Raw genomic sequence first — 25,467 nt, 5'->3', positions numbered from 1 at the left:
TGGGCTGTGACCTGCCCCCCCCCCCCCCGCCGTCTCCCTTCTCAGCATTCTCTCTTGCCACCCTCCTCTGCTCCTCTACCGGGCACCATCATTTTCCAGCCACCATGCCTTTGCCCATGCTATTCCTGAACGGATCAAGATGAGAATCCTACCCATTCTTTAAAATCCTCACAAATGCAACTCTTTTGCGAAGTATTCCCTGATTTCCATCGCCTTCCCCAGGGTGGGGATTTGCCTGTGCCTTTTGTAAGCCCCAAAGCAGTTTTGCTGTTCCTGTGATACAGCACCCTTTACACGGGACTTTGTGCTATAGCTAATTGTGTTTGTGGTGAATCCTAGGGTCTGTCCTGTCACCCCTCACCCGCTCCAGTGCCTTGCAAGGGCCTGGCAAGCCCCAAGTGCTGGATAGAATGGGAAGGCAAAGTGGGGGCCTTTAGAATTAACGGGAATGTTCCACACTTTCTCCTCCAGCCGTTTTGGCCCATGGGCACAGGCTGTGCGCGAGGCTTCCTGGCAGCCTTTGACACGGCATGGATGGTGAAAAGCTGGGACCAGGGCACCCCTCCCCTGGAGCTGCTGGCCGAAAGGTGAGTATCGGTGGCAGGGTTTCCGGCTGGGGGCAGGGCTAGTTCCAAAATCAGACAGGAAAGAGAGCAAGGCTGGCCCTTAGGCGACTCCTGGATGAACCTGGGATGACTCTTTCATTTGCCTTCCCACACGGGCCCTGATTTGATCCCCAGCATCCCCAGGAAAACTTTCTCTGTCATGCTCTGCCCTCTTCAGTGACTTCTTTCTTGGGGCCAGGACCTTACGACCTGAATGCAACAGGGAAATCTTGACCTGGAGCGGCCCTGAAGTTGGGGTTCCCAGCACTGCCCGGTCACTGCAGAGCCAGAAGAGGTTTAGGGGGAAGCCTTCACTGCAGCACTGAGTGTCCTCCTGTGGGGGCTGGATTTCTGACCTCCCAGGCGTCTTCTGCTGCTGAGATCCTCTGGGGCTTCTGCCCAGACTCCTGCTGCTGGCCACGTGGCTGTAACAGCTGGTGGACCGGGGGAAATCAGGGCTGGTGAATGGGACAGGCCTCTGCTGGTCTTGGGTGTGGAGGCCAGTGGTCATGGGGGGCAGGCCATAGGACGCAGCTTAGCTGAGTGGTGGTTATAGCAAAACCACAGGTCCCTCTGCTGCCAGCTGTGTGTCCCTGCCCTCTTCTTGGGGGAAGAAGGCCAGCATCACTGCCTGTGGACCCCCCTCCCACCTCCTCTCCAGCCCTTCGAATCTCCCCCACTTTGTGGATCCATGAGGAACCATGAGGGCCAGGCTTTGAGGGGAGGAGTATACAGACATATTCAAGGAGCCTTTAAGAGCAGAGCAAGGGGTGGGGGGGGGGGCCCAGACAAGGGCCTGAGGCTGCCCTAGCAACCCCTGACCCCTGGGCTTTGCCTCATCCTAGAGAAAGTCTCTATCGGCTGTTACCTCAGACTACCCCAGAGAACATCAACAAGAACTTTGAGCAGTACACGTTGGACCCAGGGACACGGTACCCAAATCTCAACTCTAACTGTGTCAGGCCCCATCAGGTAAGTCCTTCCCTGGGCCCTATCGGGGCCACCCGTCACTGAGCAGTGGGTGGGGGTCATGTAAAACCTTGCCACATTCCAGATGAATCACTGGAATCTACTCCTGAGATCGTTGTGACACTGTATGCTAACTAACTTGGATATAAATTTAAAAATAAATACATTAATTAATTTAAAAAGAAAAAAAAAACAAGAAACTTTGCCACATCCCTGGGACTGAGGCCACCAATGCCTCTTGGCTTGGGTGTGGGACCACTTCCTGTCTCCAGGAGAGCTGCAGGAGAAAACTAGAGTCAGTGTGTGTCTAGCCCACAGAAAGAACTAGAACATTTGTGGCGTCCACATCTGCACATGTGCTTACGTGTTTATTGTCACCGCGCATATGCGTGGCTGAGCATGCCTCCCTCAAATAGTCTCCTCAGCCAGCCATCAAGTCCTTTCAGTTCGCAGTCCAACAGTCCCTTTTGCTCCCGTTGACTCAGAAACACACAACTGCCAACTTCTTCAGGCAATGGTACGAAGAATGGTGTGATGTTCTTAAAGTTAGCCAATTACATTTTCTCACGCCTGAGTCCCCCACATTTGGGTGGACAACTGGGTGGGACCCGTTGCTCTGTGTCTCAGGTTCCCCGGTTCTCTTGCTGAAGGCCATGCCCTCCAGGGAGAGAGGAAAATAGATGGTGGACACTGGGTAGAGGCTGGGTCAACCCTGAGACTGGCTTTGGGGGAAATACTGGTGGGCAGCTATGTGGTCTCTTTAAAGTCAGTGCTAACCAAAGTGCTTGCTTGCAGGTGAAGCATTTATACATCACTAAGGAGCTGGACCAGTGGCCTCTCGAGAGGCTGGGCTCAGTGAGGAGATCCGTGGGCCTCTCCAGGAGGGGTAAGCAGCCGACCCGGGTCCTCGGCCAAGCTGCTGGCGTAGGGGTGGGGTGGCCATGGGGGCACAGACCCTGCAGTCCACTAGGCTATTCTGCTATGAGCTGTGTGACCTTGGCCAGGGACTTCTCCTCTGTTCTGCAGCGTCCTCTTCTCTAAAACCAGGACAGCAACAACGCCAACTGTAGATGGGTTGGAGAGGAATTAATATGCATGAAGAACTTAGGACATGAAAGTGAACTGGGGAACTACTTTATTGGGGCCTTGCTTTTCTTTCCCTGTTGTTTCTAGTGTGGGGATCTTGTCTCCCCAGCTAGATAAGAAGTTCCACATGCTACCCTCTTTTCCTGGTGGAGGGAAGGGATAGTTACACGATCCATTGGCCTCGCTCAGGTCCCCGTCCTGCTGAAAGAGCTCTCTGGCTTCTGTTGCCTGCCTGGACCCCGCATCCTCCCAGTCTCTGGGCGCACACAGCCTTACTGGCCACCCCTCCTTCCCTTCATGCCCCACGCCCCACTGCTGCCACCCCTGTAACAAGCTGTTGCACGTAGCCTGGCCGGCCTTTGTAGATTCTTGCCATGGCACAGCCCTCTTCTGTCTTCCCAGAATGCCTTCTTTTGTCTGATGAATCCCTAGACACTCCTCAAGCAGCAGGTACACCTGCTCCATGACTCTCACTTTGGCGAGTTTCGCTGCCCTGGCAGACGAGGAACAGACCTGCTCGCGTGCCCCCCGTACCCACATCTCTGCCATCACAGCATGGTGTCATCGTCACCTGCTGCCATGTCTGCCTGCCCCACCAGATGAGATGTTGGCAGGGTCTGTCCACACAGTGCTCCCCGCTGTGTTCGTAGGTAGCCTCTGACTGGCGCCTGGCCATAGGGGGTCTCAGGGATTCTGCTGCAGGAGAACATGTGTCCTGTCCCAGTATCCTGCCCTCCCTCCCACCACGCTGTTGGCAGGGTGCCTCGGGGCTGCACCCATGCCCTTGGCCCTTGCCTTGGTGCTGTTCTTCCTGGTCCCCAGGGAGGCTGCTGAGACTTCCCCAGAGCCCATCACCACTGTGTGTCTCCCCTGTCTGCAGAGTCCGACATCCGGCCCAGCAAGCTCTTAACCTGGTGTCAGCAGCAAACCGAGGGCTACCAGCACGTCAATGTCACCGACCTGACCACATCCTGGCGCAGCGGCCTGGCCCTGTGTGCCATCATCCACCGCTTCCGGCCTGAGCTGATGTGAGTCGGGGGCTCCGGTTGAACCTGCCAAGCCCTTCATGGCCCAAGGGGACCCGGGCACAAGGGGGATGAGAGCTGTTCTGCGAGATGCAGAATCTTGGCTCGAAACATATCTTCTATTGGAGGTTTTCTTAAGTTCTTTTCCATTTGCACTGATTACTCTGTAAGCAGCTTGCGTGACCTGAGTTCCTAATCTGTGAGTCGGAAGAGCAGCTCAGGCCGCATGCGTGTGCCTGTCCCTGCATGTCCTCTCTGTCACTGGGGAAATCGAGCCTCTGCCCTTGGGCGTTCTTGTCCCCACGTCCCCTCTGTCACTGGGGAAATGGAGCCTCTGCCCCTGGGCACTCTACCCACAAGAGAAGAATTCCGGGCAAGACCTCATTCTGGGAACCAGTTTGAGTTTTATAGCCAAAAGAATTCGAACCAAGATGTAGACCAATCAGCTGTGTGGCACTAGGCAGGTCACTTGCCTTCTCTGAGTTTGTTTCTTCGTCCACATATTGGCAATAATGGCAGCATCATTAGGAACGCTGGACACACTTTGTGATGTTGAAGGCCCAATAATACATCTATTGATGCTGGATTCAAATCAACTGCAGAGTAACTGCAGGCCCACGAGTACATTCATCCAAAAGGAGGAAAGGAAACCCACCAAAGGGTTAGCAGTCGATACCTTTAGGAAGTGAGGTTGCCTCAAAAAGGGGATGGGACGCTCACTTGTCACTTTATATGTCGTATACACCTTGATTCTTTTTCTTATGAGACATTCATGTTACTTTTAGAATTAAAAGCACAAGAACATAAAGGAACTACTTAAAAATAAAGTAGCAAACAGGTGTAAATTATCTTCCCATTGTTCCAGCCCAGGCAGCGATGCCTAAATCTGATTTGGTCCCACCCTGAGTGAGAAGGAGCTTCCCTGGAGAAGCAGCGGGTGTGTGTGGGGGGGAGGGGGGGGGGAGGGGCAGTGGGGGGGGTGGTGCTGGTGAGGGCAGCAGGAAGCAGGAAGGGGATGATGGGGGCAGGGGCTGGGGCCACACCTCCCTCACCACACCCCTGCCACTGAGACCCGGCAGAGTGTCACTCATAATGCTCCTTGTGGGTAAGTTTGTTCAGCTCTTCACACCCATGTCTCCTGTCCTTGAACTTCACTTTGTTTTGATTCTCCAGCAACTTTGACTCTCTGAATGAAGACGATGCCGTGGAGAACAACCAGCTGGCATTTGACGTGGCTGAGCGTGAGTTTGGTATCCCCCCGGTGACCACAGGCAAGGAGATGGCGTCAGCCCAGGAGCCTGACAAGCTCAGCATGGTCATGTACCTCTCCAAGTTCTACGAGCTCTTCCGGGGCACCCCGCTGAGGCCTGTGGGTAAGGCCCTGCTTTGGGGCGAGACTTTGCTGCACCCTTGGGCCATCTCTGCCCCATGCCCATGTCTGGCTGCTCTGCTCTCTGGTGTCATCTGTTCTGGGGCTGGCCCCTTCCTTTCCTCTCACTTTGAGGCCAAATGGGAGTGGACCCCACCCACCCAGACCTGTGTGTGTAAGTGGGTGTGTGTGGCAGGTGCCACGAAAGGTTGAAGGTCTACCCCTGTGGCTGGGAGGTCATGGATGGAGCTACACAGCCCCTACCCAGCTCACTTGTATCTTTCGTTACGGGTAAGGGAGTTATTTGGAGGGACCTTGTAGCAATGACCCCCTCCCCCACCGCCCCGAGTCCTAGAGTCGCGGTGGTGGGGTCTAACCTCCGTCATATTTTTATTTATGAATAGATTCTTGGGGCAAAAACTATGGAGAAAATGCTGACCTCAGCTTGGCCAAATCCTTCATTTCTCACAACTATCTCAACCTCACGTTTCCGAGGAAGAGGACCCCGCGAGTAAGTGTCGACCTGCTTCTTTCTGTTTGGTGTCTCTTTGCTCATGGATGGGGCAAGGGGGAGGGCAATGTCCTGCTCTCCGTCTGTTAATGCTGATGAATTACACAGATAAGGTTCTCACGGAAGACACGAGCAAAGCTCAGTTTAGTGACTGACCGCTTTTGGAAGTCGCCCCGGCACCGTGTAGCTGGCTTCAGTGACCTGAAAGTGGTTCTAGGAAGGGCGTGGCAGAGAGCTGAGAGTTCACGCGACTGGAGCGTTTTTTAAAGTAAATCAATATTACGCTATATGTTAACTAACTAGAATGTAAATAAAAATTTGAAAAAAAATAATAAAGTAAATCAGATTAGCCCTGGCTGCTAAGCGGGGAGGGGAAGGAGGAGACGATTTCTTCCTTGTAAAACAGTTTAGATCAGGATCACAATGGCCGTTAGTGGCAGAGGTGTGTGGGAATACTACACTGACACAGTCTGTTCGGTTAATTTCACTTCCTTCTTTCCTCCCTCTCTCCCTCCCTTCCGCAAATGTTTATTGGGCCCTACTGTTTGCCAACGTTAGTGCTGAATTCTTTTTGACAAGTAGCAAGTATACAGAGGTGAAGAAGGTATGCCTTTGAGGAGCTCAGAGCCTAAAGAGCTTCCCAAACTTGCCTGACTTACAGCACCATCGGTCCCTCAGTAATTTTTATCACAGTGCCCCTGGCTCAAAAGAAACCCCTAAAAGTTCGGTTTGCTAAGTAGATACAAGTCCAAGTAACTTGGTAGGGGTATTTTGCAAGATGTATAACAGACCTCACCGTGTTTCCCTAGAAAATTTAAAGTATCCTATGACTCTTCTGCAAGTACACTATGGGGCCATGGGCTGCCCTGGTAGACAGTTTGGGAATTAGGAGCCTAATGAGAAATTGTCATTTTATTTGAATGATGGCATCGCCATGCTAGACAGGATACAAGTTATCTTGCTCAACGTGCTTATTTTACAGATCAAAAAATTAGAGGCCCAGAGATATCAGGTGGCAAGTACTCACACAAAGCTCGCCTCCCTCCACAGAGCGGCGGGACAGCCGAGAGTGCTGCGGGCCTTTGCGTGTGTCTCAGTCTCTCTAGGTTGCCGACAGTCTCCTACTCGTGGTCAGTCGTGCCCGGTCCTGTCAGCCCTCCACCCAGGGTGGGGCTGGGGCCACGTAGCCTCCTTTCTTTCCCTCAGTTGTGTGAGCAGTGGTCAGTTTTTCCACTGAGGTCTAGGCTCCCAGGAACGTCGTAGCCTTTGAGCTAACTCCAGGAGTGGGCACGTAATGTTCTGCCACACCCTGTCTACGGGACGGAACGGGCCAGCAAGGCGAGGGCTGAGGCAGGAAGGTGTGTGGGTCGGCACACCACAACTAAGGGGCCACGCCTCGCCCATACACAGGCTCTGTGCGAAGGCACCGTGGCCTACCGCACGTCCTACTGAGTGCAAGCCACCTTCTGGAGCCCAGTCATAGGCTTATTTCACCCCAGCCCAGCTAGCTTTCCTCCAAGGATCCCCACTTTGGGCTTCCCCATTCCAAGCAAGCCAATGCAGCCTTTCTGGAAACAGAGGCAAATATTTAACCCCTTTCTCCATTCACCGGCTTTCTCCCACCACTCAGCCCACAACTGGGAACAGCAGGGGGAACTGGAAAGGAGCGTTTACACCTATCACTCACCCCGCCTCTGTTTACAGAGTGACAGAATTGAACCAGCCTGGCCAGCTCTGGGTCACGTGGTAGGAATGGTCAGCAAGGCCAGCCAGGCCCTCCAAGGGCTGCTAGGTCCTCACCCTACTTCTCGCTGGCTTTGCTAGAAAATGCAGGGGGAGTGGGTGGGCTCTGCTTGGCCCCGCCCTGGCTAAGTTTGAACCATGTCCAGTCACCCCCAAAGTGTGCTAAATGGACTGCCCATCCTGCGAGGGGTCCGGTCCCTCCCCCTGCCCCATTTATGTCTAGGATTTGCCACGCTGTTTGGATAGGTAGAAAGAGTAGGTCATTGAAGTAAGTGCTTGGCATGGGCATTATCTGTCCTCTTGCACCTCAGATTGATCGAATGCTTCCTCTGGGTGGGCTGGTTAGTTAGGCCCCTGGATCACATTCTGCCTTAGTCATCACTGACTAAGAGACAGTCCACCGCTCAGTGCCAGTGCAGTGATCAGACCACACACAAGGTACCCCCTCCCCATCTGACCATGTGTCTTCTTGTACCCGCACACTATTTGGTTTGGGGAACCTACCTGCAATCCTCTTTGGCCTTGGCATTTCCCACAAGCAGGGTACTCAATACGCTCCAGCTTCCCGCAGGATGGGCACGGAGGACGTCTGCACAGGAGACTCTGAAAACTGCACACACCCAGAGGCTCCACCATGGTCACACCCAGAAGGTGTCGGTGCAGTTAGACACACAGTCCTCAGCGCCCCAGCTCAGGCGCCCCTGTGGACCAGCCGTGCAGGCTAGACCTTGCCCACATGACTACGCCACAGCACACAGCCAGGATCTGTACACATAGGGGCATCTGTATTCAACCTCACCCCCTTTCCCCATCCCTCCCTGGCCCTGCCGATGCCCTCACTAACTTCCAGAGGAGCATCTTGATATGGGGATCGAGGAGCCCATATTTGTTCACAATGCGGCATCTTAATCTGGAGAGGGTCCGTTTTTCTCTGTGGAGCCAGTCTTAAAAATTTCTCTCCCTCTCTCCTGGTTTTCACTGCTGGCGTTAAATTGTTGTCTCATCCCTAAGCCTGATAGCATCCAAATCCCAACCAAGCTGATCAACTCCAGGAAAAATAAAAGACTTTTTACCTCCAAGGACCTTGTTTGCTTTTAGAGAATATAACTTTCCCCTCAGTCCGCCAGGAGGATCGTCTCTCTGGTGAGTGGTAAACGACTGAGGTTGACTGATCACTTCCGGAGACTGAATGGCCATGCCTGGGGAAAGAAGAAGAGCTTGGGGATTATATTTTCCTCTTTAAAAGCTCTCAGTCTGCTTCTGAAGATCTGCCTCTGGTCCTGTGGCATAGGAAAATTCCCGGGGACTCCAGAGCTCCTGTCACTATGTACCACAAGTCACGCCTGAACACACATACGTGGTCCCTGTCCTCCTGGGTATGTGCTCCTAGACCTACTGCTTGTGGGTAATGCCTGCATTTATGGCCACTCCAGTCACTGGATACAGTATGTTACAACACACTCGGGGCGCCTGATCTTTGTTTCCCCATTCTGAGCCCACTCCTTGGAGGACAACACAACACAGAGGTGTCCCTTATTCATGACAAGCCCATCCCAGAAGCCACGTTGGCAGCCCCAGGGTGTTCATCCTGCTCAGCTGGCTGACTGTGACCCAGGCGGCGGGCGTTCTCCATCAGCACTGATCCCGGGAGAGTGGAGTTCACAGAGCATGGCTCGCGTGGGTGTCTGGTCTCATCAGTGAGGGTGCCCGCCCAGCTCTCCCCTCCTCACTCCTCCCACACAAACACTTTCCAAAGAGCCAGGGGCATTAGGTAAGGAAGTCTTTCTTCCATCCATATTTACTGAGCGTATATATTATGTGGGGTTCTCCTGTCGGCGCTGAGGGTAGAGCAGAGAACAAGACAGGCAAGGAGGCTGCCCGAGGATGCTGACTTTCCAGGGGCACCATCTGAATTCCTCTCCCCTTCCCCAGCTGCTCTCACAGAACCTCCACCCAGCAGCCAGGGCTCCCCACCAACTTTCTAGTACTTCTCAATTCAGAGATGTGAAGAAAGCCCAGGAGGGTTGAGAGCACCGGGTGCAGATGCTGCCCGGCCGAGCAAGCACCAGGCCTTCGAGCCGCTGCTGTGGCACCTGCGGTTTGAAGGCTGATCTCTCTCCTGTTCTCTGTGCAACACAGCAGGGGATTCTGAGCTAACCTACAGAATGGGAATACGTTTGAAGCCAGGCAGACAAAACCATATTTAGGCCTGCTGGGGATTTGGCACACGTTTGAACCTCCCTTTGCTTGTCTGCAAAATGATGGCACCAACCTCAACACGGCACTGCTCCAGTGCAAAGACAGTACGAACCAATGCAGGTGCGAGCCCCCGCTCTGCCTGCCGTGTGAGAAGGGCTCCACAAATGGTAGCTGCTGTCCCTGAGGAGTTGTGAGTAAACGGAGATGCCTGTTTTCTGAGATGAGGCAAACTAGTTGGACTGAACACTTGGTTCTGCATCGCAGCCGTGATCGATGCCGCACCTTACAGCGTACGAAGCCGTTTCATGCGTATTTCGTTTGCTCCTTGTGTTACCTTTTGAGGAAGGTGGGGCATGTCTTCTCCTCCCAGCTTTAGAGAAGGACAATCTTGCATGTGGGGGGATTAAACTGCGATGTCCCATAGTGGTGGTGAAAGTCAAGGTCAGAACTAGAATTCAGATTTTCTAAGTCTCTTAACTAGCACGATCCTAATTAACAGTGTGCCACACTTCCATAGCCAACCTGATAAGTGTTGTGTGTACGTGACTTCATTAATCCTTACAACAACTTATGAGCTAGATAGTACATCTAGGTGAGGAAATAAGAGATGAAGAAGCTGATGTCAGAGACGTTAGGTGATTTTCCTAAGGTCACACAGCTGGGAAGTAAGTCATGACTCTGTTACTGAAGAAGAGAAGAGCTCCCTTGCCAGTGTCACTGGCCATCTTTCTAAATATCATGGCTGCCTCTACACATCCGGGCATTGCCTGCAATGGCTAGTCTCTCTTCTTGTGCCCCAGATCTAAATCTCTCCAGGGTTAGCCTACACTAGCTAGCTAAATATAAAGGCGGTTTCCTTTGAACTAACATCACGTGAAGTTGGGCTTTATGGGAACATGATTATCTTGCACTGATCAAATAAATAATCAGTTTAGCAGGTATATGTCTTTGATTATTTGTTTAAATGGAGACACCAATTAGATTAATAAATGCCCCGTAGTATATGGACTTTTTCAAATCTTTGGGAAATCATCATAAGAAATGTGTTCTTGGGGCGCCCGGGTGGCTCAGTCAGTTAAGCGTCCGACTTCAGCTCAGGTCACGATCTCGCGGTCCGTGAGTTCGAGCCCTGCGTCAGGCTCTGGGCTGATGGCTCAGAGCCTGGAGCCTGCTTCCGATTCTGTGTCTCCCTCTCTCTCTGCCCCTCCCCCGTTCATGCTCTGTCTCTCTCTGTCTCAAAAATAAATAAACGTTAAAAAAAAAATTTAAAAAAGAAATGTGTTCTTGGGAGAAAGGCAAAAAAAAAGCGAAAGAAAGTGAGCTATTCGTGTATTCTCACGCTGTCTCTCACTGGGCACAATAAATACTTTTTTTCCCTTCTTGTACTCCATTCTTCGTAGAGCAAAATAGAGTCCAAGGAGATGGGGTAATAATGCAACGTTGGCTTCCAGATAGAGATAAAGAGATAAGAAAAAATTAGGTAAATCCCTAAGTTTGAGTTTTTTTCTGCCTTTCTGTCTTAACCTAGCTCTTTAGTTGAGAATCAGTGCTTCCAAGATCAATTCATAAGTAAGAGTAGAGACCGTTTGTGTATGTATGTAGGTAACCTTTCCATATAGACCGAATGTTATTGTCCCATAGCTCAGGCTGAATCAGAGGAGTGGAGGTTACCCCATCCACTTCCTTTATTTCCCCCAAAGGATTTGCGGTCATCTTAGGTGGTGCTACTGGGCACATTCCGTCCTAGAAGCGCTTTTTGTGAGCCTGTGGCTAACATACTGGGTTTGGATCTCTACAGGCTCTGATGTTGGAACAGTCAAGCCCTAAGCTGTCAAACGAGAGTAAGATGTGTTGCTCTTTGAGAGAAAAGCCAAGTCTTCATTTAAGGTAGAAACAACACAACACAAAACAAAAAAACGCAACAGAAAACCCTAAGATTATGCATGGAGAGTTCTTGTTGGATAGGACATCCTGTACTTTCTTGCGCTCCAGTCTCCCCCAGCAAACCATTCATAGGCGCTAGAGCCGGGGGCCCAGACAGCCTGCGCCTCTAAGACCCAACATTGTTGCGAATAAGGTCATCTGTTTCTCTTGGTGTTTGCCCAAGCGTTTGGGTTGAAATCATTTCCATTCACAGAATAATGATTTATTAAAAGCTGAAGGAAATGTTGAAGGGAAGGCAGGGCCCTCAGATCTGCTCTTTTGTGCTGCCTGAACAAGGGAAGGGTCAGATTTCTGAACAAATATCAATGACTAAACAGTGGTTGATCTTATCTTTCAAAATATTAAAGGTGCTGGTGAATGTGGAAAGGGAGCAGAGGAGACGGGAGTATAAAAGCAGGGGAAGCAGGTGCTTCTGCTGGGAGCAAGTGGGTACACAGCAGTGTGTGTACTGGGGGCTCCAGGAGTTCCTGGTACAGCACAAGCATGGGGTGAAGGGGCTGTACTCCTGGGTTTGAGGGGAGAGAGTGGCCAGCAGCCCTCCCACTGCATCCTTCCACTGCAAGTGGAAGAAAGCCTGGGATTTCAGCTGGCATGCTATTGAAAGCCTGTCTGTGGGTGGAGGCTTCCCAGGGAAGGGAACATCCATGGCTCTCGGGGGCCCGGCCATTTGGAGAAGACCCCAGCTAGAGACTGATGGCAGGATTCCGGGTAGTCTCACTGTAAACGTCAAGAGGCAATTTTACTCTAAAAGAGAAAAGCACAAAAAATAAAAGATGGGCATTCATTGAAAAGGACATAATGAAACATGAAAAACAAATAACCAAATTCAAAAGACTTTATTGTGAAATACAAAACGTTTGGATACGTCCAGAGTATGTAGCTAGCATGGCGTAGATTCATCGTGACCTTGTGCAAATAACTGGTTTCATTTTGTGGACTGGACTTAAACACTGGTCTTCGATCTTTGGTTCATCCTGTTACATATTTTTTGCTTACTGATTGGTCTCCTTGTTGGACATGGCATGTTTTCTTTTTTCGCTAAACGTTCTTCCTTTAGTGAGAGAGGTATCCATTTCCAAATCCTAGGAAACCTACTCGCTTTATGTTGCTTTGCAAGCACCCTGCTATTTACTCTTGGCATATTGTCACATGTCCATTGATAGACATCCCAAAGCTCTGTGGGAAATGTGGGTTCAAAACTCTGCACGGCTGCAGAGACCATTGCCAGGGCTAAGATTTGTAGAATGTGAAAATGGGAGCACTATGCCCATGGAGAAATGAAACCAAGCTGTCAATCAGTTGGTGAAACCAAACTGTCCCCCAGTTATTTTTGTAAATCTGTTACAGCAACATTGCTTTATATCCAATTAGTTGCATGGTAAAAATGCTCGTGGCAAAAGTGCTTGAAGCAAGGATGTCTGCTGCAAAGATGCTTATGGCTAACATGCTGGGCATGGGGAGGGAGAGCGGTGTAACCCCAGGGTCAGGATAGACTTAGCTGGCAGAGTGCAGTGAAGGCACCCAATCCAGCCCAACCCCCAGACTCAGCTCCATCGGTGCAGTCCCTCCCATTCCCTCGAGGTCAGGAGGCTGACCGTGAGTGTAGCCTTTGGTGGTCCTTGCAGGGTTACTGCAATGGGCGTGTATAGAGGGGGGTTCCCAGATTTAAATGTTCAGGTTCAGGCAGCAGAAAGGAGGCTGTCAGGGCTTATTGGTAGGGCAGCCATGTGATTTACTGTCTAATCAAGGTACTTTTGAGAGGGAAAGGGAACACTGCATAATTCAGCTGGGGAAAACGATACATCGAAACTGTCCTGGGCAAATAGGGCTGTATGGTCACCACAGTTTTCAGACCATACCTGATGCTACTTTGAAGTTGATAGAATACCATTTATTGGTATTTGCAATTGCGAATGAATGGCGGATTAATTTGCCATCAAATCCCTGGACGGCTGATCGGAACCCTGGGAATCCCCACCTGTGAGATGGGCAGTACCACTGCTTGTGGGAGGTGGTCTCCATGTTGGAACATGTGGACAGGCATTAGCAGACCTGGCTGGGACTGCTCTGAGCCCAGGGTCACTCTGACAACAGAGACAGTCCCTGCCTTGCCCCCAGAACAGAGATTCTTTGTGCTTTGGGAGGTTTCAGGATGATCTTTTGCCATGTGATTCCCACCCCTGCCGACAGAGCCCCCTCTAGGTTCAGGAAGGCTCCCTCCCGTGCGTCTGAAGGGAACTCTGTGATAGTGTGTGTTACAGCGCAGGGTAATTTATGTCCGTTTGTCTCCTGGGCTGGCGACTGTTTGCGGGCAACAGCTCAGGGCCAGCTCCGTGGCGTCGGGCTGTTAGTGGAACTGCAGACTTCGATGGCCCTGAACTCACCATGCTTTCTTGGCCGCTGCAGGTGGACGTCCAAACTGAAGAGAGCGACATGAACAAACGGAGGCGGAGAGGCTTCAACAACCTGGATGAGGTTCGTGTGTCAGTTTAAGCAAAGGCTGGTTGCCTGACGGCCAGTGGCCACAGTGCTGGCCCTTCCTTCTTTCCTCTCTCGTGAACCACTTGGTTCTAAGCTTGGCTTGATGGAAAAACCATCGGGTTCTGGTCCTCCCTCCACTACTTACGAGGTGTGTAACCTGGAGAAACAGAGCCTCTCCGGCTGTGGTTCACGTCTGTGAAATGCAGGCGATAGATTTGAAATGTATGGAACTTTTGCAGGATTTTTAAAGATTAAATAAGAGGGTGTATGATATCATGCCGAGCATGATATCTGGCACCTGTGTTAATCAATATATCATCGCTATTAACAGCAAGTAGGAACAGGGCACCAGCAGCCCCTCTTGTCTCCCAGTCATTGTTTCTACCTTTTGTTTTACGCATTTCTAGTCCTTAAGGCAGATGTCCCAGGGCCCACAAGTGCCACCTTCTGGTCAAAGTGGAATATTACAAGCTACTTTGTCCAAACCAAGCACCAGTCTGCCTCCTGCTGAAAAATCGATCTGGCCAAAAAGAGAGTATCCGTTCCTGCTTCCCCAGGAAGCTCTTTAAAGAGACCGGAGGTACTCATACCATCTGAAAAAGCTGTCCTAACCCCACAAAAACAAGCATAGATGTTGTCAGTGAACTGTAGGATGCCGGCTTTAGCTAGCGTACCGGCGGATGTCATAATTAGGCCCCAAAGGCATGCGGGACAGTTTGTATAATACATTTATACCTGAGTTACAGGACTTAGAAAAGACTACCTTATGTGGATGAAGGTGCATTATTGCTGTATATTTTTAGGACACTGTTGTTCATGTCTGTGACTTGCTTCATGTGGAAGCCTCGACCGGGATCCAGACACTGGTTCTCAACATAGTGACCTTTATAACAAAGAAAGTTACAAGGCCCAACCTGGGGGGGTGGGGGAATTGCCTATTGTTCATTGCATTTTCTGGAAGGGGCAAAGATGAGCTCTGTTCAAGGAAGCGTGGAGTTCAGCTCATGTCTTAAAATGTGTACAAATACATTTTATCCAATGAGTTCACATCACCCTTTTCTAAACCGTTTCTAGAACTTCTTTGATCCCTTCAAGAGAGTTTGTTTCTCTGTCTCTTGGCTCTTGCGTGCGCAAGAAGCCAGTGAATAGGGAGGTGGTTGAGCAGAGGAAGCAGAGGCTGAGGAACAGGGTAGGAGAGACCTCCCACTTTCCCCAGTATGGGGTGTTGGCTCTCACTTACAGTGCCTGTGATCTGCCCCTCCCTCCTCCCTAGAGGCTTGCCTGTGATGCGTGTCTCACGTGGAAGTCTGCTCCTGCCTTTCATCCGCGGCTCATTTGAGGGAGTGTTTGTGCTCTTTCTGTAGATGGCAACACAGGAGTCAGAGTGTGGGAAGAAATCTGGTTACTCCTGCCCCATCTGAGATGTTGCTGGACTGTGATTGGAGCCAGCCATTTTGTTAAAGTCAGATTTAACTAAGGAATAATTCTTTCCAAATACTCGCTGCTCAAAATGTAGGCCAGGAGCCAACAGCAGCAGGATCACCTAGCAGCTGGTTAGGAATGCAGTGTCCCTTCCCCCAGACGCCCCCGAATCTGAATCTGCATTTGAAAGAGAGCCGCTGGTGATTCGTATGCGCATTAACCTCTGAGAAGCGCCAGTCTGTGACCCAGTGTCTTGGCCCACTTTGGCCTTGTGCAAACAGTGACCACTCCAGTAAACCTACCCTCTTCTTCTCAAGCCTGTATTGATATGCACAGTTACATTCCGTACTTTGAAGTCGGAGTGACTCTGTGTTTGTCTAACACTTCAGAGTGGCTATATGCCTACAAGGTTTCCCCTGGGGCTCTTAGGGACTCTTCAGAAGAAAAAAAAAAATCATTAGACCTTAGCTTGCTTCTTCCCATGACTTTCTGCTAAATGAACATTTCTTAGTCGTCTTGAGAACATCTGTTCCTTTGAAGGAGGTTCATTGCCCCCTTGGGAAAGCAGACTGCCCACCAGATATGATGGTATTTACTTCTGAGGCCTATGGGAGCAGATTCTGTGGTAAGGAGAGAAGACTTTCCATGAACACCAGTTATTTTCCAGGTTCTAGTGTTTAGAGGATGAGCCGAAGAAGTCTTACATAGAATACCTTTTGATAAAACAGCATAACCAAGTAATGGTCACACTGATAGCACCTACCCTGATATAAAGCAAGGAGGACACTTCTGAACTTTGTGGCATCTTCTCCAAAACCCACAACCTTACTCTGATCATGAGGAGACATGCAGACCAACCCAGCTTGAGGGACCTTGTACAAAATAGCTGATCAGTCTCCTTCAAGACTGTCAAGGTCATGAAAGATAAAGAAAGATGGGGAAACTCTTACAGATGAGGGTGATTGAAGAGACGTGATAAACCACATGCCATGTGGGACCTTGACTGGTACCCTAGAACCTCACGGACATTGGTGGCAAACTAGAGTAGTCTGAATCAAGTCTCTAGCTTACCTAATAGAATTGTGCCAGGTTAATTTCTGAGTTTTGGGATTGGTAGTATGGTTATTCCAGATGCTAACATTAGAAGCATCTGGGTGAGGGTATATAGGAACTACCTGTGCTATCTTTGTAGCTTTTCTGTAAATCTAAAATTATTCTAGGGGTGCCTAGGTGGCTCAGTCAGTTATGTGTCTGACCCTCGGTTTTGGCTCTCAGGTCATGATCTCAGGGTTCATGGGATCGAGGCCCGCATCGGGTTCCGTGAGGTCAGTGCAGAGCCTGCTTGGGATTTTCTTCCTTCTCTCCACCCCTCCCCTGCTCTCTCTCTCTCAAAATAAGTAAATAAACTTAAAAAAATAAAATTACTTCCAGATTAAAAGGTATTTTTTTAAAGATAGCAACAACAGAGAAGGGCTGGTTGAAGTTGGGATTGGGGTGCAGAGGAGAGAGGAGAAAGAAGTCCAAGGCCCGTTCCTTGCCTGACTGATACTGCCTCTTGCTTCCTCACCCCCATCCCCCCCGACCCTTCACCTCTGATGCCACATGGTGTATTTAGAAAACTGTTCTGCTTGTCACTTCATTATTGTATTGGAGTTTTCCAACAACCAGAGGAAGTGGGTTATGCTCCCATTTGACAGATGAGGACACTTCAGAGAAGTTAAGTAAATTGCCAAGGTCATGGGGCTAGGAAGTGAGTCCATTTTCAAACCCTGTCTGGCTCCCAGGTGGGTGCGCCTGTCCTTTGGGAAGATATGAACATTGTCTCAATGGGCATCACCTCCTGCTTCTGCTTCACTTCCTCGGACCACGGTGTCCTTCTTCAGGAAACTAGTCCCCCGTCTTGAGTCCCCAGGCCCCTTCCTGATATCTGGGTGCCAGGATCCAACAACCAATGTACTCAATTTGGCCTTTGCAGCCTTCAACCTTTTCCACCCGGAGCCTGCGCTCCAGTCAAGAGTGCGGCAGCAATAAAGAAGGTGGAAATCAGAACAAAGTCAAGTCCATGGCAAGTCAGCTGCTGGCCAAGTTTGAGGAGAACTCTCGGAACCCCTCGCTCGTGAAGCAGGTGAGTCCTGTCAGATGCTCGCTGGACCTGCCTTCCTGGTGACCAGAACCTGCTGAGAAGCCAGCAGAAACCAGAAGCAGAAGCCAGTTGAGGCTAGTGGTGGATTTTCAGGTAGGCCAGCCAGGCCTGGCTCGGGTGAGACTGGCGCTCCTTCTAGATCAGAAGTCGGCACACTTTTCCAAGAAGAACCAGATAGCAAGTTTAGGCTCTAGCAAATATTTTAGGCTTCGGGAACCATGCTATCTTTCTCACAACGGTTCATTTCTGTCCTAGTAGCATGACAGCAGCCAGGGGCAATACCTAAACAAATGTGCGTGGCTGTGTGCAAACAAACCTGAATTTACAAAAACGGGCAGCAGGCCAGATTTGGCCCGGGGCCCATAGTTTGCTGATGCCTCTTCTGCACTGGAGGAGAAATCCAGAATTTGGTTCCACCTTGTAACCATGACTTGGTCTGCAGCCATCTTTGAGATGCCGGCTGCCGAGGAGCCTAAGGCCAGAGTGAGAAGACATGTGCAAACCAGGGGAAACTGAGTCACGGGTCTAAGTTCCGGGGGACCAGCCCTCCCCAAGGGTTCTCTGGCATCCCCTCTCCCGTGTTCACTGAGGTCAGGCTAGCAGAGCCATTGTGTCTGAGCAGGGGTGGCTGTGAGGCCGAAAGAGGCAGAATGCCGTGGACCAGGCTGCACACTGTGCTGACTGCTCTCCAGACTCTGACTCCAGGGTCTGAGCTGCATGAGGTTCATTTTGCTCCCCTGAATTCCTTTGGGATGCCGCCGTCAAATTACAAGAGCTTGGGATGAGGGGATTGGTTCTCTTTTAGAGAACACCTGGTTGATTGGGTTTACAGGCAATCATAAATGTCTGTCTGGCCTTGATGGTGGACCACGCCCCCTCCGGGACAAACCGACCTTCCCCAGGGAGCCAAGTTTTGTTGCTATAAGGGGGCCGTTTTCCCGAGACTTACAATTCTCTGAATTTTTTTTTTCTCTCAATTGCCCCTTCTGGAGGCTTTGCCCCTAGAAGTCCCCAAGTGTCATTGAGGGTTCTCTTCCATCAGAAGGAATGTAGCATCTAGTGTTCCGGGAGCTTTGCCAGTTCCAGGAGGACTCGAGGGCTGGCCACCCTGGCTTGGCATGGCCTGGCGGCACAGGCCCAGTGCCCCGGGTCTAAGCCAAGAGCAAGGCCTCCCTGGGATTTACACGTTGTCCAAGAGAAGGGGACTCCAGGACTTGTTCACATGGACGGAGAGCCAGGGTTCAGGTTTCCCAGCAAGGCCCAGCTTGCAGGGGTGCTGTCTCTGCCCACCTCTCTTCTCCTCCCTCCAAGTTCTCAGTCTGACTCACCTTTTCCTTCATGTTTCCCGTGGCTGCTTTTTTGGACTTCCCTTCCTCCTCCCAGGAATGCCGCACCTCAGGGATAGGTAAGCCTGTCCTGCGCTCTTCCTCTGACCCACCTGTTAACTCTCGCTGCCCCCGGCCGGAGGAGCCCACACCCGGCCCATCACCTCCTCTGAAAAGGCAGGTAGGGCTCCTTCCAGTGGACGCTGTCGTGCTGAAGTCAGAGGGGACTTTCACCCCGAGGGGCGGGGTCAGTGGCTGGCTGTGCAGCCCATGTAGGGCTCACTATAGAATCTCTGGGAAGGCAGACACAACTTGGGGTGACCGCCCTTATAGGTAAGACTAACCAGGCATGCAGCATCTGGAAATACCTGCCAGTCAGGAGTAACATCTGCCCAACAACTACGCCCTCGATGCTGCATCTGCTTGGGCGAGAACCGGCTGTACCGCGTGGGGGATTTTGTGCGAAGCTCCGGGATACGTAGCTTTATTTGCAGACCACTTGAATAGGCAGATTTCGAAAGGGATGGATAAGCGGCAGTGGTGTTGGGCTGAGCTCAGGTGACCGGTTGGCTGCGCACCATTGGAGGGGTGAGGCTGGGATGTGGTGAAGGCCTCCCCCGGTGCCCGAGCAGACCAGGACCGGCTGGGGCCGGGGAGGCGACTGGCAGCCGTGGGCTGAGGCTTTTTCCAGCTAGCATCTCTGGGTTTGGAATTGGAACAGAAACACTGTTGTGACCACAGTACTCAGAAGCGGCTCATCAGCACCAGGAGTTTTGTGTCGCTCCAGGTGGTGGAGGCCGAGCGAGGCCCGTGTGGGTGTATTCCAGCGGCTTTCTGTCTGTGAGCGTCACAATCACCTAGAGAGCTTTCTTTTTCGTAATTTAGTGTTTACCAATTTTTGAGAGAGAGAGAGCAGGGGAGGATCAGACAGAGAGGGAGACACAGAATCCAAAGCAGGCTCCAGGCTCCGAGCTGTCGGCACAGAGCCTGACGCGGGGCTTGAACTTAAGGACCGTGAGATCATGACCTGAGCCAAAGTCGGACGCTCAACCGACTGAGCCACCCAGGTGCCCCTAGAGAGTTTTTCAGAAATATCTGGAACCCACCTCAGACCAATTAAACCAGACCCCCGGCGGGTGGGGCCAAACTTGGGTTACTTTTTCTAAGTGTCTGAGGTGACCTCAGGGTGCAGCTGGGACTGAGACCAGCCTCGTACAGGTCTTGATCCGGTGAGTTGGGGGGGAGGCCCGAGACTGTGTATCGTTACTGAGGATGTCGGACGGTGGAGAGTCGGGACCCCGGGTTAACAGGGAATCTGACTGATGGCGGCACCTGCCGTGCCCTCTGTCCCTGGTCAGCTTGGGGATGGCTTATGGTGGGGTGGGTGTGAATGGGCCACAGTCGGGAAGGAAGCTTGATTTTCCTTCTCTCCCAGTTCCCCTCGGTGGTTGTGACGGGGCACGTGCTCCGAGAGCTAAAGCAAGTGTCTGCTGATTGCGAGTGCCCGAGCAGACCCTGGAGAGCCAGAGCCAAGTCTGACCTGCAGCTGGGTGGGCCAGGAAGCTCTCCTGCTCTGCCCCCTGCCTGCCAGGGAGCGCTGGCCCTTTCCGGGGTGCTGCGGCGGCTGCAGCAAGTGGAGGACAGGATTCTCCAGGTGAAAGCTTTGCTCCGTGCCCCTCCTCTGCCTGTGTTTGGGGGTGCCTTCCTTCCCTCCCCTCCTCCCTCCGCCCACAGTGGGTTCCTCCTCTTCCTCTTCACTCCCTGTCTCCTCTGTCCCACCGAGACAAGCCTGCCCCTACCCCCCAAACCCCCAACCTCTCTCCTGACCCTCACGGTCTCTGTTGCTGTCTCTTTTTCTTTCCTCTTTCTCACCTGGCCTGCAGAAGAGGGCTCAGAACTTGGCCAACAGGGAATTTCACAAAAAGAACATTAAGGAGAAGGCGGCTCACCTAGCCTCCATGTTTGGACATGGGGATTTCCCACAGGTAAACAAGGGGCTTTCAGAGCCCCCTCCCCCACCCAGGGATCCACATGTTGGACATCTAGCAAAGTGACCACATGTTGGACATCCAGCAAAGTGACCACGACTCAGTCTGTGCAGCTTCAGACCCTCCCCCTCCTCCTTCCACGGCATGAGGAGCTATTGACTTTGCAAGAACTTGGACCGGCATCTAAAAAAGACCCACATGAGAAGATGCAAAAATATGTAGATAAATCATGACAAAGGGAAAAGCGAGGTAGTAAAGTGGGCTCAGGTCAAAGGAAACAGAACCGAATGCTTTTAGATCCTAGAGGGGTCCAAGTAGGCTCTGAGCGTCCTGAGAGTCAACACGGAGAAGGAGAGCTGGCCTGTCAGGAATCACATCACAGTGACTTGACCGTGAAGGACAAGTTGCTCATGACATTGGAAGGCATGATGGGGGAATCTCCCCGTGGCCCCGACCGGGGAGATCCTGAGTGATGGGGCCAACCACAGGCTGTAACCTGTGCTCTGCTTTCCCAAAAGGCGGCATCAGCCAAGAAGAATGGCTTTGCCTGAGAATGGGAAGCACAGCCCCCTGCAGGCCAGGTACTCCTTTCAAAACTCACTGAAGAGAAGAGCGAGGGCTGGCGAGGAGTGGGAAGAGCTGATAGTGAGGTCCCCACAGTGGATGTGTGCATAAGGCGCCCCCCCCACCCCCGCCACCGCTCGCAGGCAGCCTGGTCCCTAGGACATAACCCCTCTGCTGTTTTCACTCCATCTCCTCCAGACCTGTGTCCTCTGCTTCTTGTCAGAGTCACTGACAGTGGAGGGATGCTTTGCATCTAGTTCACTTCTGGGGCCCAGGGGCCAGCCTCCACAGTAGCCCAGGGTTCTCCTTTCCTAAGTTTGCAGCTGCTACATGACCCCAAACTCCAGAGCGAGAGCGTCAGGCGTTAGCGATGGTATCTGGAGCAGACAGATGCAGGACTAGGACGGAGCGGCTGCAGCTCTTTTGGTGTGACGAGGGAGCTGGAATAGTTGTAGCAGAATGCCGTGTACCCGGGAGCCAGGCAGTCCTGCTGGGCTCCAAAGATCGAGGCTTCTTTTTTGTCCTGAGACCCAGGCCTGGATTTCTTTTCCCGTCCTTGAATGCGTAGGCATGGAGCTGCACTGTGGAGGCGAGCATCACGGTGCACGCCCCAGGGATAATCACAGCTTCCTCTGTTTCTGTTCTGTGCAGAATAAACTACTTTCTAAAGATCTGTCTCCCGAGCACCCTCCGGCTTCTCCCTCCTGCCTTCCATCTCCTGATCCTGCTGCTACTTCCTCTCCATCGACTGTTGACTCTGTTTCTCCTTCCAGAAAGGTAGTCGTCCCGTACCATTAGCTTCCCCCACCCTCTGCATGTTCTGAGATCTTCTCCTCTGCCCACCCTGTGCAGACAAATGCCAGGAGCTTGCTTTGGAGGCGATGAGGGTTTGTAAGATGCTTTACAGCAGTCCCGGATTCATTTGTTTTTGTGTTGGAGCAAGCCCCAAAGTAGAACAGGCAGCACACAAAAACTTGCCGGACAGTGCTGTGCATCTTGGCACCCACCATATGCCACCGCGTGCCGGATGGTGAGACGGGGTGGGCGGCACGGTCCTTTTACTCCAGTTTTGATGATGAACAGCACAGCAGCATAGAAATGAGTAACATTTTACATAGGAGATGGCCAGTATTTGGTTGTTTTTGACCTAGCAAAATGGCAGCTTCACACGGCAAACCTACTACTTGTCAACACTATCCATTAATTCCAAGGCACAGAAAGGGCAAGTTTATACGAACCCAGGGAGGGGGAGAAGTCTGGAAAGGATTCACAGAGTAGGCAATATGGGAAACAAGTGTCAAAGGTTACACAGAAAGGGAAGGGCATTTCAGAAAGGTCTAGCATGTGCAGAGGAAGGCAGGCAGGGCTTGCGTGAACGGAAAGAGAATTCTGGTGTAACTTGCTTTGGGAATAAAAGTATTTATGGGAGTGTGGAGGATGAGGGTGAGAGTCAGTCCACTCTTGGTATTAAGGGGTTTCATTCTGTCCTCTTATAGCCACAGAAGCCACTGCTCTGTGTTCTAGAAGGCTGACTCAGGTAGCAGTGCAGAGGTCGGCTTGGAGCGGGGGTAGGGAGCGAACTTTAGGTAGATAATGAAATGCGCCCTTGAACAATTTTTAGATTGTGGTTGTGGAGGAATTTCTGATTTCCCCCTTGTCCTCCTGTCACTGAGTATGCTGAGAACACTTCCAGGTGGGGGTGGGAGAGGGGTGGTCTCTGGGAAGCTTGGCCCCTAGAGTAGATGAGCCTGAAAATGGATGTGAAGCCCACTTTGTCTAGCTGTTGCTCATGAGGAGGCTTGGTCCCTTCCTTGCAAACCGTGCTTCTCTGAACACATCTGGTCCATCTAGCTCCCCAGGCTCGTCTGGGCGTGCAAGGCTGAATGTCCCCCATCACAGTTACTGCTCTTTTGCTCCCGTGCTTTAAGCTAAAGCTCAAACACCTGATGTTACCTGAGTGTACAAGAGGAGCTGTCTCTCGGTTTGTAGTTGGGAGTCCCACCCCCAGTGACTTCCCACTGCTGTGGGGAGAAGAGTACAGGGAACGTCACTAAGAAAGGAGCAAGGAATATTATCAGCCCCCCACTCCTCCACAGTCCCAGTCGTGGGTGTGAATGACCCCCTGGAAGGGCAGCGAGAGGTGACATGGAGAAACACAAACACCTCCAGCTCCATGGAAGATAGCCATAGCCAAGACGCCTAGCGTCTTGTTCCAGGTCAGCCATTGGTCGGCTCTTTGACCTTAAGTCTCCTGACCTATCTGGGCTTCTGTATTTTGTCATCAACAAGAGAGTGGTTCCTGGCTCATGTGATAGTGAGCTCTCTGGGTGGAGACTGGCAGTTTTGTCATCACCATCACCAAGGCTGCGGAGCAGCCATTTTGCCCAGCTTGGGAGAGGAGCCTCCCCTGGTGGGGACGGTACTTGCTGCTGTGGCAGCCATGACAGGACGAGAAGGGGCGAGGTTGCCTGGGCACAAGCAGGCAGTGGCTGGTGCTCCTGGCTGGGCAGCCAGGCCCACACCGTGCTTCTCTCCCGCTCAGCCGCTCTTCAGTTAGCCCTGGTCAAGGTCCCTTCTTGTCTCTGCTTTTCTTTCATGCTCATGGTGGCCTGGCCTGAGGGCAGAGCTGGGACAAGAAAAGCTACCACCCTTCCCAAGTTCCCTGACTTGATTTCTAGTAGGTGTTTGATCTCTAAGTGCTGGCGAGGCCACCAGGGTCTGACAGAGGCACTTCTGTCACGTCTGTCAACGTCAATAGGCACGTTCCCCGTCACATCTTCATCATGCTCCACTGGAGCCCTCGGCTGCTTCTCCATTGGGCTCTTCAAGGAGCTTTAAACCAATGTCACCCATGAAGCAAGGCAGTTAGTGAACATTCAGCCATTCAACAAACATCTATTAAACAACAGACAGCTCAGTGTTAGGCACTTCAGGCTCTTGGGATAGGCCTCAATGGAGTTACATTCCTTCCCTGGTGAGGCTTATATCCTTGTAGGTTGAAATAAATGGTCAATGATAATATAATATGTGAATAAACTGTACAGTACATCAGAAGACAAGACAGTACATCCTATGGAAAAATTATAGCAGGTAGCAGGGACCTGGCAGGCTGGGGACGGGTAGGAATTTAAAATGGAGTGGTAGGAGGGCTCTTCCTGGGAAAGAGAACTGAGCGAGAGTAGAGCCACAGATAGGAAAACAAAGGTGCAGAGAGGCGACTGGTACCCAGCGCTCCTGACCCCAGCCCAGTGTGAATGGAGTCCTTGTCAGAGGCACCAGCGCAGAGGCTGTGACTGCGTAGAGCTCCACATGGAGCATGGAGAACCGCAAGTAGAGTGGGCTTTGGGATGGCCAATCTCAGGCCCTCTGCTCCCCCCTACAGCTCTGTTCCTTGTTTCTACCAGGTTGTGGTAGAAGAGTCACCCCTATTTCTTATTCTTATTCCATTTCTCTAGCCAGCCTTGACCATCAGGCGATAGTATAATTGAGCTTATTAATTACAGGCTGATGTGCCTGTCATAGGGTGGCTGGCAGTGAGTGGAGAGCTCTTAGAAAGGGCCACCCTGGGACATTGGGCAAGCCACTCACCTTCTTTGTGCCTTGGTTTCTCCATTTGTAAAAAGGACCCAGTTTGGACTCAGCATTCACAATACCCTTCAGATCTCACTGTGAAGCCCTTGTAGACAGTTAGGAATGAGTGGTGAATTCCAAGTTTCAAGCATTCTTGGAGAGGATATGGCCAGTGGCCCTGCACTCCCCGCCCCCACACACCACCAATATCCCTCCCTCTCCTGGGCCCCACCCTACCACTGATTCAACACTGGACTTTGTGCATGTACAGAATCTGGCAGGGTGATGGCCTCCTCTGAAGAGAGGGTTGGCTGCCCCTTAAAGTAAGTGACAGCTTGGTGACAAACCACTTCATTCAGTCCTGAAGGAGCTCTGGGAGCCTCTCCCCTGGAGAGAGCCTGAGGCCTCAGTGCTTCTTTCCAGCAGATTATGGGCTGTTCTCACTGCCCAGGGCCGCAAGCTGGCCTCCATTCAGGGAAGCCAGAGGAAGGAAAATGCACTTAGAGACTGATGTTTGGTCCCT

The 25,467-nt window shown here is 51.7% G+C and overlaps 1 protein-coding gene across 15 annotated transcripts in view; it reads left to right on the top strand.

Moving 5' to 3' along the window:
- The window catches only part of MICAL2 (microtubule associated monooxygenase, calponin and LIM domain containing 2), a 223,961-nt gene that overhangs the window by 102,411 nt on the left and 96,083 nt on the right, over nt 1–25,467 (top strand). For 11 of the 15 annotated variants that reach the window (XM_053899985.1, XM_053899978.1, XM_053899983.1 and 8 more), the window contains exons 9-20: nt 472–587; nt 1,451–1,577; nt 2,370–2,460; nt 3,541–3,688; nt 4,859–5,058; nt 5,459–5,565; nt 13,858–13,926; nt 17,330–17,479; nt 18,881–19,003; nt 20,258–20,476; nt 20,706–20,807; nt 22,026–22,151. In XM_053899985.1, the coding sequence (XP_053755960.1) occupies nt 472–587; nt 1,451–1,577; nt 2,370–2,460; nt 3,541–3,688; nt 4,859–5,058; nt 5,459–5,565; nt 13,858–13,926; nt 17,330–17,479; nt 18,881–19,003; nt 20,258–20,476; nt 20,706–20,807; nt 22,026–22,151 (1,578 nt within the window). The remainder of the gene's footprint in view (nt 1–471; nt 588–1,450; nt 1,578–2,369; nt 2,461–3,540; nt 3,689–4,858; nt 5,059–5,458; nt 5,566–13,857; nt 13,927–17,329; nt 17,480–18,880; nt 19,004–20,257; nt 20,477–20,705; nt 20,808–22,025; nt 22,152–25,467) is intronic. The other 4 variants (XM_019456346.2, XM_019456344.2, XM_019456342.2 and 1 more) reach the window with 1 other exon arrangement.

The sequence above is a fragment of the Panthera pardus genome, unplaced genomic scaffold (assembly GCF_024362965.1).
Source record: "Panthera pardus isolate Hobbes unplaced genomic scaffold, ASM2436296v1 HiC_scaffold_12, whole genome shotgun sequence".
NCBI lineage: Eukaryota > Metazoa > Chordata > Mammalia > Carnivora > Felidae > Panthera > Panthera pardus.
The sequence above is the reverse complement of the archived record's forward strand: the minus strand, read 5'-3'. Positions and strand labels throughout refer to the sequence as shown.